Below are 16291 nucleotides of genomic sequence, written 5' to 3'. Positions count from 1 at the left end.
CAGGGCTTCTTAATCATTCCTGCAGGGCCGGATTGGGCCTGGGGACGCTCGCATCTAAATCCCACGTTCTTAAGCCTCACAGCGGGCTGGGGGCTCCTTTCCTCTCCTGAAGCAGCTCTGAGGGCTTTCCTGAGAAAAGGAACCCAGATCTGGGTCTATTAAACATGGACGGAAGATCAAGTTACATGCAAATGAGGTTCACAGCCCCCACTTCCAGCAGTTCTAAGGCAGTAAAAAGGGGAAACGAAGACTTTGGCTGAACCTGATCAAGTCCTCTCTGCAAATCCCGTCTTTCGATCCCAGCACATCTTCATTCCCAGGGCCCCGCTCACTGGCTCGTTTTGAATAAACGGTAAGGAGAAGATAGCTCCTAGGATGGGGATAAATAAGTAAATAGTGGAGGCTCCGGGGAAGAGTATGGGAGAAGAATGGGCAAGCTCCTCTCCTGCGATTAACTGCCTCTGAAAAGCCACTGGGAGATCAGGTATGAATTGGTTCTGACCCGATGGCACAACAACCTGGGATGCTTGGGCCCACACTGGACAAATGAGGGAGCCCCTGGCCGGCCACTGGAGAAGAGAAACAGCTTGTGGGGGAGCAAAGGGGGTTGTTAGAGTTTGGAGGAGCCCGGCTGCAGCTAGTGAGAGGCCAGCAGGGCGGAGTCGCAGTGCGCGCGGAAACACGCTGGCCTGGGGACCAGGGCAGGGTCCTCCTTGAAGGCCACATGTTCCCCTGCGTTCCGCAGGAATGAATGGACCGCTCTGCTTTTTTTCTCCCCAGCCACGCGCCATGTGCTGGGCCTTGCCGCCACTGCTGCTGCTGCTGCTGTCGCCCGCGCTGCTCGCGAATCAGGCCGATCCTCTCCAGGAGAGGGTCCCGTTCCTCCGACTCACACAGGCGGGCAGCGGCGGTCCCACGGCCTCGCCCTGCGCGGGGCTGCCCCAGGCCTCGCCCGCCTCTGTCTCGCTCGTCAACCGCAGCCTGGAGCGCCTGCCCGGCTGCCTGCCCCGCGCTCTGCGCAGCCTCGACGGCAGCCACAACCTGCTGAGCGTCCTGAGCATGCGCGAGCTCGGCGCGCTGCCGCAGCTGCAGGTGCTGACACTGAGCCACAACCGCATCGCCGAGCTGCGCTGGGGGTCCGGCGGTCCTGAGGGGCTGCACACGCTGGACCTCAGCCACAACCGCCTGGCCGCGCTGCCGCGCTGCGACTCCGGACCCGCGCTGAGCCGCCTCCACAAGCTGCACCTCGCCGGGAACCCGCTGCGCACGCTCGGGAGCAGGGCCTTCTCTTGCTTTCCCGCGCTCCGCTTCCTCAACCTGTCCTCCACCGCGCTGGGCAGAGACACCGAGGAGCCCATCGCGCCGGCCGCGTTCACCGACCGCGACAGCAGGGCCCTCGGGGCGCTGGAGACCCTGGACCTCAGCGGCACGTTCCTCACACGCGGTGAGTCTGCGGGGACCCAGGGGCCCAGACACGATGGACCTGAACTCCAGCACCACGGCTGCGTTCTTGCTTGCAGGGTCATTCTGGTGGGTAAGGAGCTAAGCTGCCAATCAAAGGGCGGGTAGTTCGAATCCACCAGTTGCTTGCAGGAGAAAGATGAGCAATCTCCTCCTGTGTGATTTGCAGTCTGTGAAAACCCGCTGCAGAGTCATCTCCGACTGGACATCAGCGTGTTGTTGAGTGTACAATAAGTGAATTCTGCTAGTGTAGTCTTTAGCGAGTTTCCCTGATCTCCCAAAGGCCGAGCTTCTCCAGTGGTTCAAACCCACTATTAGCCCCAAGAGAAAACCGCTTCCGGTTGTAACTGACAGCTTAAGAAAACACACCAAAGGTCGCTCGTTGGTGAATCGCAACAGACTTGCCCGCAGGTAGTTTGTGCACAAGTGCGCAAAGGATCACAAACAACGCCACCAAGACGTGGGAGCTGGAGGTCTCTCTAATTTACAGTGGAGGGAAACAAGGCTGCGAAAGTGACTTGCTCCCAGTCCCACAGTCCCTTTAGTGGTAGCTGCAAACTCATACTCAGGGATGAGGGGACCGAGCCCCAGTTTGGGGCTTCTCTAGAGCCCGGGACATGCGAGTAGAACGCAACATCGAATCAATCTTGGGGGCTGGTTAGTGGGATGAACTTAATCACCAAACATGCACTGAGCATGAAGGCGCAGAGGCTATGAGGATGCATTCATTGCAAATTTCCCCCCACTCAGTTGGCCAGAACTGCTGCTAACATCACTAAACAGGAGGTAGGCGAGATGTAAGAACACAGGCACAGCTGTAGGCTGGCCTCTGGCTTGTAAGGATGTTTTGGATGTTTGTGAGCACCTCTCCCACCACAGAGAGAAAACGACACTGGAAAGGCAGGTTAATCTTCACGCTTTGTTGATCCAAAGAGTCACACAGTCAGGTATATGGACCTCTGTCAGCGTTGCTTCTTTCTTACTTAAAAAACCAACAAAATAACTGTCCTCACACTAACTCTGATGTATCTGTGTAGGTCTGTGCTCTGAGGGTTCTCACTGGATGCGATGGTGTCTCTGGGTAAACTTGAACCTTGGAACTTTTGCTGAGCACCCTAGGGCTTAACTGGTTGCACTACCCAACATCTCCTTATTTGTACCCTCTAGAATTAGCCCCACACCAGTGGCCTTCAGAGCGAGAAGCCTGGGTTATTTTTGTGAGTTTTCTTACTAGAAGGTGCAGCTAGAAGATTTGGAGACAAGTTTTGTAGGTTTGGGTCTTGCTTCTGTCCCTTCCTAGCTGTGTCATCTTGGACAAATCATTTTCTTCTCTGGCCTTGGCCCTCTTGTCTGTAACATCCCGGCGATGGGAGGAAGGGGTGGTCATCTCTGAAATTCCCAGCGCTGTGAACTACACTCATGGTCAGCAGTGACCTCCTTTCCAAACCACCCTGTTATTCTTCTTTGCTGTCCTCCTGTGATTGTGTCTGTGTTTCAGTTCAATCGGAGTGGATCCTAAATCTGCCGAATCTCACGGCCTTCTATCTGAGGAACATGCCCAGGCTGAAGCAGCTGGACGACGGTGTTTTCAAGTTGACTCCCAATCTGCAGCAGCTGGATTGTCAAGACTCCCGGGCCCTCGCTGTTCACACACACGTCTTTGAAGACACTCCCCGCCTCCGAGCCCTTTCCCTCCAGAAGTGAGTGTTTCTGAGGTCTGGCTGCACTGTGCCCATTGCTTTGTGTCAAGTCTGTGTAACTTTTCTAGAACAAGCAAGACCTTCTGTTTCTCTCTTACTGTTACTTCAAGTCCTCGCTGAGACTGCATTCTCTCTTATCCATTGGATGATGTCTTGGGCAAGTCCCAGATTATTCATCTGGTCTAATAACCATGCAGCTCACACCTGTCCAGTATAAACTTGAAATTAAAATTCTTCTGCACTTACAATTTTTCTTGTATCCAGGCCCAGGCTGGGAAAACTGTGGTGGGAAAGAGTGGACAAGGGGTCAAGGTCTCCCTCTTTCTCTCAATTCACCTCTTCCCTCACGTCAAGTAAGTCCAGTGACTTCCATAATCATGTGTTCTTGTGCCGCTAAGCACCGGAAAGTTAGTGGTTTGGACCCACCTGACAATCTAAGAGAAAGATGCAGGTCTCCTCTCCTAAAGACTTGCAGCCTCAGAAACCTGCCAGAGGGTCACCATGAGTCAGAATCTCTGTCAGGGAGTTGTTGTTAGGTGCCACTGAGTTGAGTACAACTCACAATGACCCCATGGACCATCCTCATCCTCTCAGCTTGAGCCCGTGCTGCAGTCTGTCAGTCTGTCTCACTGGGGTCTTCCTCTCTTGCACTGATCCCACACCTTTCCAAGCATGATATCCCTTTCTGAGGAATAGCCTCTCCTAGCAACATATCCAAAGTATGGGAGATAAAGCATCATCATCCTTGCCTCGAAGGAGCACTCTGGCTGCACCTTTTCCAAGACATTCCTATTTATTCTTTTGGCAGTCCATGGATATTCAGTATTCTTCTCTAACACACGACTCAAAGGCACTAATTCTTCTGTCATCCTTTCCATTGCCTAGCTCTTATATACATAACAGGTGGTTGAGAAGACCCTGGCCTGAGTCAGGCACTCCTTAGTCTTCAAACTGTTACCATTGCTCTTCAGTATTTTAGAGAGGCTCCTGACAGCAGACTTGTCCAGAGCAATGTGTCTCCTGATCTCCTGGTACCAACAGTGTTGACTGTGATCCAAGTAAAATTAAATTATTGACAGTTTCAGTCCTTTCTCCATCTATCATAATGTTGCCTATTGGCCCAGTGGTAAAAACAGTTGTTTTCTTATTGTTGAGATGTAATCCATATTGAAGGCTTGATCGTCTGCAGCTAGCATTTCGTGTCCTCCTTACTTCAAATACAGTGCAGGTGACATGGGGGGTGGGACTGGGTCTGACCTCCACTAACTTCCCAAGAGGAAACAGTCTCTCCATTCATAACATCCTCAGTACAGAATTGATTTGTACGAGGTCAGACATGACCCCATACTCCTAAATCTACTTCTACTAATTCTAACACAAGGTACGCATGCACACGCGCGCGCGCGCGCGCGCGCGCGCGCACACACACACACACACACACACACAACCCAGTCTCTCGCTTCTCTGCTCCTGGGTCCAATATTCCTTTGCAACAACCACACAGAACTCACAGAAGCGTACTCACTATTATGGAGTTTATTAGGGAAGTTAACAAGTTATAATTCAGGTCAAAAACAGGATACAGTTCTTTAATCAGAAGTGCTTCTCAGGCGTGCTTGCAGGCCCCTTGAGCTTCAGCCTCCTGGCTTTAGGACAGCATTAATAGCTCTCTTGTTTTTGCTGGGTGCCATCGAGTCAAGTCGACTCATAGTAAACATATGAACAACAAATCTGCCAACTTCACAATCTCTGACACACCTGAGTCTGTTGCTGTAGTCACTATGTCAATAGCTTCCTTAGGCCTGCCAATTATGGCATTTCCCCCAAGTCCTCCAGTTAGCTTGGGTGAAGGCCCCCTGCCCCCTCTGGCTCTGGAGTGGCAGACCCAGGTCAGCTCTGTCCCCAGTTGGTCTCTGATTCTCTACTGCTGCTGCTGTTCTCATTTTGGCCCAGTCTAACTGGCACTGGAATCTTTGGCCCAAATGGATGTGTGCTGAACTCTTCTTGACCATGTGTAAAATATAAGAAATGGTATCAGCTTTGAATCTCAGGTCTACTATAAGATTTTGCATTGGCCAACTCCCTGGAACATTCATATTTTCAATTATCAAGTGGGTGATAATAATATCTACCCCATTTGCCTCGCTGGGGCCAACAAGGTAGTATAACGAAAGCAGTAAGATATTTTGCAAATATTGTTAGGTGACAGTAATGTTATTAATAAAAGTTTCCTGGGAAATCTAAGAGCAGGTCTTATGATCTCCATTTTACACACTGCAGCTATGAAAGGTAGAATTGATTTACCACAAGGATTACATTGTTCAATGGCAACAACCACAACAAAGGCAAAGATAAAACCATTTACTCATGATTTCATTTATTCAACAAATAACTATCAAACCCACAACGTATACCCCAAGAACTGTGGAAACCAACCTAGTGAAGTCGTCTGATCTCTCCCTATACTCATCTACTCATTGCTGTTGAATGGGAACCGACTCATAGCTGAATTGTGTGTATGGTTTTTACAGCTCGAGTGGGTTTTTGGAGATTATAAATTGTATGGGAGGAGACTGCTATCTTTCATCCTTGGAGCAGCTGGTGGATTCGAACCACTGGAAAGGTGTTGCCTTTGGGTCAGCAGCGCAACTCCCTACAGACTATGCTACTGGAGTTTCCTTTCTAATCTATAACGCAGCCACAGAACAATGGTACTTCATGAGGACTTGTCTTGAGGGGGAGAGTCTAAGAAGGACATTAGCTCAATGCTGGGCATTAGTGAAGGTGATGGTGGTGATTATGGTGAAGACGGTGGTGGTTGTGGTTGTGGCGATGAATGTGTTGGTGGCGATGAGGTAAATTGGTGATAGTGATGTTGGTGTCTGTGGCGATGGCTGTGATGTTGATGGTGATCATAATGATTGTGTTAGTAATGACAGTGAGGGTGGTGACGACGCTGGCGACGTTGATAGCAATGAGGACAGCATGTCCTGCTTTCAGGGCACTCACCGTTCGGTATAGGCAACAGACATCTCCCAATTATCACATTCTATCTGGGTCAGTCACAGAGGCACACACCATGTGCCGTGTTATGAGGCGAGTATGTGGAGGCAACGACCACCTCCACCAGACAGGATGAGGGAGGCTTCTCCAGCAGGGATGCTCGATGAGTCCGGACCTTTGAAAGAGCTCTGTACAGTAAAAGCCCATGAAAACCAGAGTCTGTGTGAGGCACAAACCTGTCAGAGAAGGAACACTCAAGTAAGACTGCATCCTGTGAAAGCAGAAAACGGGAGAGCCAGGAAAACGAGGCGGTCCCAGCCAATCTGGTCTCACCAGTTAGTTTCTGTTCTTCCTAGACGAGGGGCGGGGGAGGCGCGGAAGTCTTCCAGATCCTGAGAAATGCAGTCTAACCAGAGGATTTGATTATTTTTTTTTTTTATCTTTAATTCCAGCTGCAACTTGAGCTCCTTCCCTCCCTGGACGCTGAATTCCTCCCAGGTCCTTTCTGTTAACCTCTTCGGCAACCCCCTCATTTGTAGCTGTGAATTGTCCTGGCTCCTCTCAGATGCAAAGAGAATCGTCCTAAACAGGTAACACGCTGACAAAGTAGACAGCTGAGGAGTTGAGAATCAGCCCTCAGAGGGTGATGCATTCTCACTCCTCTCTTGTTCACATAACCATTCTGGATGGACAGCTGTACATGGGCTACACTGTCGCCTGTACTTATACTCGGGGACACAGATGGTCGAGGCTCTGCCTCCATTCCAGCCAGCCAGAAGAGGACGAGGGTGTGAAGGAAAACAGTGGGGAAGGGTTTACTGTTTTCACTTTCTAAGTCATTACAAATGGGGTGACCTGGGGGTGCAAAAAGCTAAGCTCTCAGTTACTAGCTGAAAGATGGGCAGTTGGAACCCACCTCAAGGTGACTGGGGAGACAGGACTGATGATCTACTTCTGAAAAGTCACAGCAGTGAAACCGCTATGGAGCAGTTCCACTGGGCATGCATGGGGTCTTCTTCAAGAGTTCAAAAGACATCATGACAATTAAACCAACAAGTGAAACAGACAGTGTTACTTGCCAAAACAGAAACAAATACGCAAACAAACCAATGGAAAGGTTTGAATGGACCACGTCTGGAAGTGGGTGCATTATCTGCACTCCACATGTGTCTCTGGTGGCCTAGTGGTAAGGAGTCACGCTACCAAAGCAGGAGGTTCAAATCCATGAGCTGCTAAACAGGAGAAAGATGGGCGGCCTCCTCCCGTGGGATTTACAACCTCTGAAAACATGCTCAAATGGAGACACTACAATTTGCACGACTAAGTGAGCTCTCAGCACTGGCCTGAAGCAGTAACACTGAAAGTCAGAGGGCATGCCTGACTCACACGGTGAGCGCCTGTAACCAGCTGATAACATCCCATTGGCCAGAAGTCAGTCAACAGGCTACACCTGACTGTAGGGGACCGCCGGGGACTGTAGGAGTCTGTTTCCTTGAGCTGCTGTAATTACATACCATGAAGTGGGGGGTTTTAAAGACAGACATTTTTCTCACAGGGCTGTGGCAATGCTGCGTGTTTGGGTATTCTCTCACTCTCTCTCAACATTCCTGGGCTTGTAGACAGATCTTCACTGGCTGTCTTCCCTCTGCATGGGGACTTCTCCCTTATCAATTCTCTTAAGCTGCTCAGAAGGAATAATTACGCTGATATAACTTAAGATACAACAGTATCTTCGAGGGGGGGAAAAAATCCCATTTCCTCAAACAAGGTCCTAGTCACGAGTACAGAAGCTAGGATTCAATGTGGCTTTTTGAAAAACAATTTAGCCATAAGAGTGTAGCCAATGTGCCCAGGAGGAAAAGGAAATGGATTCGGTGAGCAAGTAGCCAAAGCAGGTTAACCATCACCCTTTTAGTCAGCAGTCAGACAAGACAGCTTTACCTCATAAGGTAATAATAATAAGGTAATGCGGATTGAATTAACTGACCTGTGAACACACCGGAGCATGTGGTAAGCACTCATGTCAATGTTAGGAGTAAATGTATGACTGTTGTTAGGTTTCCTTGAGGTGACCCTCCAGCAGGTTTTCAGAGGCTGTAAATTACACACAGGGAGATTGCCTTTTTCCTCAGAAGCAGCTGGTGGATTTGAACCATGTACCTTGGGACTGGCAGTACAACGCCTTACCACTAGGCTATCAGAGTTCCTAGGACTCTGATTGACTAGAATGGATAATATTTAGTAACAGGAAATAAGATAACAAAATAGAAAGTTGCTCTTTTTATTTTTCTAATGCAATTTTCAGTCTCTTCTGACATCCTTTTCAGTTTTTTCTTTATCCTTAGAATGACTTTTTTAAATAAAATTTTTTTATTAGATACTGGTTTACTTACAAAGTTTGTATACATTGTTTTTTCACACCGGATCTTTCTCCTTTCCTTTACCCACGAGGCCCTCCACCCATCAATTTGTGCGACTCTATGATTAACCACACACACACCCCTGCCCATCCTCACCCCTCTGCTCCCCCCTCCCGCTCTGAATCCTCATCTACGTTCTACAAGAATGGAATAGACAGCTGCTCTTGAGACTCTGGACTCCTGCCTGGCCGGGCACACTGCCTGCGTTTAAGCTCTGACAGTTTTCATTAGACCCTGAGGACATAGTTTCTCTTAGCTGCCTTCTGCCCAGTAGCGTGATGACCAGATGAGGAGAGTGGGCACTGAGGTGAGGACTTTGGAGTGTGCAGCGTGTGGAACCTGGCAGGGGCATGGTGGCAAAGGAGAGAAAAGATGTCCAGACTGAAGTACAGAAGTAGCCCTGGGCCCAAATACCTTCTAACAGGTTTGCCTCCGTTCCAGGGCGGGAGACACCATGTGCGCACCAGATGCTGACTCCAGTCTGGTCTTCCCGGCTCCTCTTTCTCTCGCCCAGCTGCCAGATATGTGCCAGTCTATCCAAACCGACACCTTTGTTACTTCAACCCAGCCCTCCCAGAATGTGACTTCGCCTGGGATTCAACCCACTAGCACCAACACAGTCCCTTCCTCTCACTCCCGGGCAGGAAGACAGAGTGTCACCAAGGCGCCCTCCCTGGACAGGAACCACACCACACCAGCCTCAGAGCCCCACAGCAGCGCCCTGGAGAGAGCTGCCCACTCCACCGCCGGCTCTAGCGCTGGTCACAACTGCAGCTCCCTCCCGCGCACAGCCGGGCCAGAGCTCCGAGCGCAGGACGCGGCGCCGCTCGTCACCTCGGTCGCCCCCAAGACATTCATTCGTTCTTACCCAGTGAGCCCGTCTGAGCCCAGCCTGGGTACAGCCGAGGCCCCGCAGCCGAGCCCCTCTACGGGCGGGATCCCCATCATCCTATTGGACGACTACAGCGAGGAAGAAGGGGAGGAGGCGCAGGCGGCGAGGACTCATCCCCAGGACGCCGAATGTGACTATCATCCCTGTAGGCACCTTCAGATCCCGTGCGCGGAGCTGCAGAGGCGCAGGCGGTGCAGATGCCCCGGCCTCAGCGGGGAGGACACCGTCCCCGATCCGCCCAGCCTCCAGGCAGTGTCGGAGGTTACGGACACATCGGCCATCGTCCACTGGTGCGGGCCCAACTCGGTGGTGCACGAGTACCAGATCCGCTACTATCCGGAGGGCCAGGCGGGGGCCCCAGCGCTGCTGGGGCCCGTGCACGCCATCGCGCGGCAGCTCCGCCTGTCGGAACTGGCGCCCGCCACCACCTACCGCGTGTGCGTCCTGGCGGCCAACCGCGCGGGCCAGAGCGCACTGCGCGGCAACGAGTGGAGGCGCCCGTGCGCCGCCTTCACCACCAGGCCCAGCCCGGCGCTGCTGCTGACGGCGCTGGGCGCGGGCTGCGGCGTGCTGCTCCTCAGCACCCTGGTGCTGGCCGTCTGCCTCTGCCTGCGCGCCCGCCAACCCCCCGAGGGCCAGCACCCCACGCACCTCGTGGCCTACAAAAACCCCACCTTTGACTGCCCGCCCAGGACCGTCAACTAGTAACCACCGTGGATGGGGGCTTTCAATGCCGCCGACGGCCGTCCTCTTCGTGGATTCGTAAACTTAAGGGACTTGCTGCCAGAGTGCAGAGGGGTAGTGGTCCCCGTCGGGCCCTGAATGTCGCTGTTGTTGTTAGGCGCCATTGAGTGGGATGACTCATACAGACGGGGACCACAGACCTGAATCCTGCCCTATCCTGTGCCTTCATCATCTCTGAACACCAGCCCATTGCTGCAGTCACCACGTCAATCCACCTCACGGGGGGGGGGGGGGGGGGGGGGGGGGGGGGGCTTTTCCTCTCTTTCGCTGGCACTCCAGTTTTCCAAGCATGTTGTCCCTTTCCAAGGAATGGACTCTCCTACCAACATGCCCAAAGTATGAGGTGAAACTTCACTATCCCTGTTTCCGAGGAGCACTCTGGTTGCACCTTTTCCAAGACATATCCCTCAAGAGCGCTCCTGGAAACACACACGGGTTTCACAGACCACCTTCTTCAACGTCACTGTCCTCCAGAAGCAGAAAGTCCGAGTCAGCCTGCCCTCTGTGCCTCTCAGACTTTCATTCCAGGGTTCCATTTTCCCTAAGTATTTGATGCAATCACGCAATGCTGTGAAATCTGAACTGACTCAGCTGATCGCCACTGGGTTTCGGAGGCTGTAGATGGCATGGGAGGAGCCTATCTTTGTCCCTTGGAAACACTGGTGGGTTAGAATCTCGGCATGGCTTTTGGGTTAGCAGAACAACTCTGCCACCAGCACATCCTTGCATGGAGCCAGTTCTGCCTAAGGTACAATGAACATGTTATTAGAAGAAAAAGAAAAAATCCAGTGGCTGCTTGAAATTGAGGAGGGAGAAGCACTTGAGGTTGGATTCCCTGAGTGGTGCTGCGTTTACTCACTGCATCTTAAAACAAGACACGAAAGGTACCCTGCTAAACCATAGTTTCTTGGGAACTTCATTTATGAGAAACAAGACTGTCCTTTTTAAATGCCAATGTTTGTTGCATTTTTACTAACTGGACAAAGAACTATGAACTCATTTTACTTAGGAAGCATAATACACTTGAAAAAAAAATTTTTTTAAAGAGGGGAAAAAATTGCCAAACAGAACCTCAAGCCTCTGGCTTCTTAGAACAAAGGCTTATTTCTCTGCTCTCAGTTACATCACAGCGCCTTAATATTTGTTAGTCCGCGGTCTTACTCTTTTACTTTTTCACCTCCACACAAACTTTAGAAATGGTTTTTTTAAAATTGTGAGGACCATGTTTCTAGGTTTAAATTTTCTATTAGCCTTCATTTCTGTTAAAATGTACCATGGACTGCAAAGAAAACAAACAGATTCATCCTAGAGAGGGTTAAACCAGGCTGCTCCTTGGAGGCAAGGATTCTGGGGCTTCGTCTGACATACTTTGGACATGTTGTAGAGACAGGTCTTTAGAGAGGGACATCATGCTGGGCAGAGTGGAGGGACAGTGCAGGAGGGGAAGACTCTCTATGAGGTGGATTGATTCAGAGACTGGGGTAATAGGGATGGGTGTGTCAGAGGCAATGAGATTGGCACAGCAGGGTTTAGGGCTGTTGTACATAGGGTCGCTATGAGTCGCAAACGACTCGACAGCACATAACAACAACAACAACATGTTGAACTTCACAAAAATCATGAATATCTAAATTTGACCCTATTAACAGAATCATCTGAGTAAAAGAGGTTCTCACATTTGTAGGTGGGTCCCTAAGTTTATTTTTGAAACAAGAACTGGACTCAACACACCCACTGTCATCAGGTGAGTTCTGACTTGCAGCCACCTTGTAGGGCAGAGCAGAACCATCTCATTAACTTCCAAGGCTACAAATCTTTACAGAAACAGATGCCCCATCCTTCTCCTGCGGAGCAGCTGGTGGATTCAAACAGTGTGGCTGGCAACTGAGTGCTTTAACCACTGCTCCCCTGGGCTTCCAAGATGGTCTGAGCGAGTTAAAAATCTCTGCCAACTCCTGATAAAGAATGACAAGCCAGTAACAAAAAAGAAAAAGACTTCTTGTTGTGTACATCGAGTCAGAACCAACCCACAGTTGATCCTCCAGCGGGTTTTCTTTCAGAGGCAGCTAATCGCATGGGAGATTGCCCAACCTTCTCCCCTGGAGCAGCTGGTGGAGAATTGCAGCTCAGCTTCTTGTTACTAAGCCACCAGAGCTCTCTACAAAAGTGACTCATCAGTGTAGTCTTTAGATGTGTCGTTAAACTATCTGAATGCCTTTTCCTGCCTCTACTATCAAAATTTGAGTCTATTATGTGGAACCCCCAAAATTAATTTCTATGACCTTGAGTGTATTTGTATAAACATACATTTAAGTAACCAATACAGCCCCAACTGTTTTGTCAGCCAGCAGAACTTCATGTACAATCATTCAGTATCCAAAAAGCTGAGGAAGAAATTCAGATCTTTTCCAGTAGTAAAAGTAGAAACAATATTAGCTGCAAGTCTGATTAAGAATTTAATACTTAGAGATCAGTCTAACTGATCTAATAATAAGACTTTAATACTTAGAGATCCGTCTGACCCACAAGCCACTCTAACCAACTGCCTTGTTAAAAACTGATGCCACGGAGCTGATTCCAACCAGATAGGCGGCACAGCCCCCTCGGGGTTCCCAGGCTGTAATCTGTGGATGCAGACCACCCTGTCTTCCTCCCAGAGCAGCTGACGGGTTCCAGCCACGTCTTCAGTGAGCAGCTAATGCTTAACTACTGCATCCCCCCAGTGCTGCTTGCACAGCAGCAATATACTGAATGTAAGGATTGAAGGCCAAAGTTCCAACTTCTCCCACAGCAGTTCACTGCTTCTTAGAACATTTTTGCTGTGTAGACTCTGTGTCTTCGCCTCCTTTCTCAGCACCACCCTGGCTGAGGCCTAGAGGGGGCACACTTGGCGGGCAAAAGCCACTCTTGTTTCTCCTCAGAGTGATTGGCAGGGTCACTGGCTGCAGCTTCCGTAATGTTCCCAGCCAAGTGCAGCTCTACTACTAGTCTGGAAAAAGAGGGTGGGACCAGCAGACAACAGAGGGCACCTGACCGAAGGATGCCAGCCTCCGAGCTCTGAGGGTTGCTGTAACTTCTCAGGGTAACATAGCTCATGTTTTGTTTTGGCTTTTTTTATGTTTAAAACATAAATTTAATACTTCTTGTGTTTTTTTTAACATAATGTTTCATTTTAAATTGTTGCACATTTTCTTCCCCTCCCGCCTCTTTAAGCCCACTCCACAGTGGACCTCTTATTCCAGATTATAGCTCATGTTTTGTGCTATTTCTTGTCTTTCAAGAAGATTTTTAACCAAGTTAAAAAATTTCTATCACTCTTATAGGTAAGAACATCCTCTAAGCAACTTGCTAGAAATTATTCTTTCTTTAAAAGCTTCTCTAAAACTACTAAGCACTTTCATCTGAGGAAACTGGATAATGTGACAATTACATTCAGCTCCTGTTTAAGGACTGTATTGCTGAGGTTAAGCAGTGAAAGTTTAAACAACAAGAGAACAAGTTCCACATCTAGTTTGGGCTTATGAGGCCTGGGGGATCATTCGCCCCCACTTTAAAGCTGTCAAGATTAGAGAGGTACAAGCTGAAGCCACACTCTGGACTCGGGAGTTTAAAGGGACTTGCCTTGTTCACGGCACGACTCTGTTCTATGACAATCCCCTGTGCCTATACTCACCATACATACGCACACATGATCATGAAACAGAATGTGTCAACACTGTCACATCATCTAGTTACCTCCCTCACTGCTGTTGAGGTGGAACTGACTCACAGCTGGCCCTCCACTGGATTCCCAAGGCTGTGCACTAACAGGAGGCCGCCCATCTTTCTCCTGTGGGGCAACTGGGAGATATGAACAGTCAGAGGGACGTAATTAAGGCCTGTAGGATAGTGGTGCCATTCCGTACAGGCTACATCACCAAAATATCTAATCAGCTCATTAAGAACGAGGCTGCAAAACAATTTTAACATTATTCCATGTTAACAAAATACTGAATGTTCTGTGGCATTTATGTAACTAAAAATATGCTGCCGATGGACGGTTTTTTTAAAAAAAGACTAAAGAATTATGATTTAAGGTGAAAGTTAGACTTCTGTATGGATTGGCTACACTAAGACAATGACACTATCCTGCCTCTTAATACTAACAAATTTAGCACAGACAGCAGAGCTGGGGATCTGAAATGGCCTGAACATGACCTCAACACCAGAGGTGTTGACTCGCTAGCGAGTCCAGAGGACTAAAAAGGACTAAAGTCACTAAGGAAGTCGTCAGTGAAGTCTGTCCCTTATATTAAAACAAAAGGAATGAAAAGAATCTTTTTGGAAGTTCAACTATTAAACACTGGGTTTTGTCCAGAATCAGTGTGAAGGCCAGAGTAAGAGAATATATATGAGAGTCCTCTGTACCTTTCAAATGCTATCCTTATCAGTGGAGGGGTTTCGTGCACTACGCAGATTTAAACATTCCTAACACAGCTTTCATGTACTATAAACATTTCTACAATTCTTTCCAAGATGTCAGGAATAAACCTTTCCAGTCGTAGTAACATAGCATAGTGCTTGAAAGAGTTAAAGAGTGTGGACCACATTTGTGATCTGAAGGGAATTTCTGAATCTCTAAGCTTCAGTTTCCACATCTGTAAAATAAGGATCACAGCTTCTTTTTAGGTTATCTGTGAAGACAACAGTAAAAATAGGTAACAGACATGAAGTAAACATTAAACACCAAAAATGGCTGATGGTCAATAAAACTACCACTACACATCTTATCTCTCTATACTACAAAAAACAGAAAAGACTAAAGTCTTGAAACAAAAGAAATGTGTGAGATCTTTTCTAAAAACTTGTTTCTTTGATTACTATTAAGTTCAACAATACTATAGTAGTTGGAGACTTCAATACACCACTCTCAAGAAAAGAAAGAACTACCAGAAAAAACTCAACAAAGATGCTCAAGACAATAAACGAACAAAGATGCTCACACAATAAACCAACTTGACCTCATACTGATTACTGTAAGTTGCATCCATAGATGTTACAAAAACAAGCAGATTACAATAAATTATCCTCAAAGAAAATGGTTTTTTTTAAAAAAAAAAAGGTGAAACCTTCAGTATGACTATAACCAGTGTCACGTCATTAAGATAAGTGACTTAACCAATAGTGGTGAACTCCATCATGGCATGTGTGCAGTAAGAGAAGTTACACGTACAGAGAAAATAAAGCTTTGTTTAGCATCAAGGAAACAAGTTATTTCCAGCTCTTTTTATTCCTTTAGTATTTTAACAAAAAAGAAAAAAAAGATACCTCAAAATTTTTAAAAATCTTTGAAAAATATACAGTTTCATATTATTTACATATCACATGAATACGGGTTCCAAGTATTATACAAACGTTGCTATGACAGAAATGGTGGGAGACACGATGCAGGTCCCTGCCTCCCGGATGGCCAAAGGTAACGACAGGTTCTCATATTCCAACCACTGCTGTTACCTGTTAGCTTCATAGATAAGCACCTGAGAAGTGGGAAGTCTTTACTGAGCATGAACTTCAATCGTTCTACCTTGTATCTTATTAATTATTTCACAGTTTAATACATTCTAAATTTCCATACAACTTTATTTCATCCACAGTTACCTTTATTACCCCCTTCCCCAATATTCTATATAATCAAGTATTAACCACATGAACTGATGTGGGAAGATTTAAAAATCAAATAAAATTTTTAGTCAAGCTGAATGGGATATATATTTTTTTAAACCCAGAAAGTATCTTAGTGTTCTGTGAATAAGTAAACTCTACTTAAAGAATGTGTCCACTCAGGTTTTCATGCTCTGGAAAATTCTGTTTCTTTAATGTCTTAAAAAGTGATTGACAATAACTGGAATAGTTGATAGCTTTTAAATTAATCAAGAAACCTAAGATAAAAAATTCTATAGTTTTATTTGTATTTAAAAATACACTGGAAATTCCACATATACCCATGATCAAGCTTATTTGCACTGCACACTACTTCAATTTCAATGACATGGTTGGTTCTGAAAAGTCCTTTTTCACACTGAACACCGAAA

General features: G+C 47.8%; 1 protein-coding gene across 1 annotated transcript; it reads left to right on the top strand.

The window, feature by feature from the left end:
- The first annotated feature begins 789 nt into the window (after positions 1-789).
- On the top strand, positions 790-10181 carry LRRN4 (leucine rich repeat neuronal 4). The gene is made up of 4 exons (XM_006894266.1): positions 790-1444; positions 2960-3161; positions 6617-6754; positions 9026-10181. The coding sequence occupies exons 1-4, from the start codon at positions 790-792 to the stop codon at positions 10179-10181; spliced, it is 2151 nt and encodes a 716-aa protein (XP_006894328.1).
- Positions 10182-16291: the final 6110 nt, after the last annotated feature.

Source organism: Elephantulus edwardii, unplaced genomic scaffold (genome assembly GCF_000299155.1).
Source record: "Elephantulus edwardii isolate Elephantulus edwardi_28Jun2011 unplaced genomic scaffold, EleEdw1.0 scaffold00138, whole genome shotgun sequence".
Classification (NCBI taxonomy): Eukaryota; Metazoa; Chordata; class Mammalia; order Macroscelidea; family Macroscelididae; genus Elephantulus; species Elephantulus edwardii.
Note: the sequence above shows the minus strand (reverse complement) of the source record. Positions and strands in the feature narration are given on the sequence as shown.

Bases quoted from the DNA above. Each gene is read 5' to 3' on its own strand.
- LRRN4 (XM_006894266.1), top strand. From the start codon at position 790: ATGTGCTGGGCCTTGCCGCCACTGCTGCTGCTGCTGCTGTCGCCCGCG. The intron at 3,162-6,616 runs GTGAGTGTTTCT...CTTTAATTCCAG, and splicing joins CGAGCCCTTTCCCTCCAGAA to CTGCAACTTGAGCTCCTTCC. The intron at 6,755-9,025 runs GTAACACGCTGA...CCTCCGTTCCAG, and splicing joins AAGAGAATCGTCCTAAACAG to GGCGGGAGACACCATGTGCG.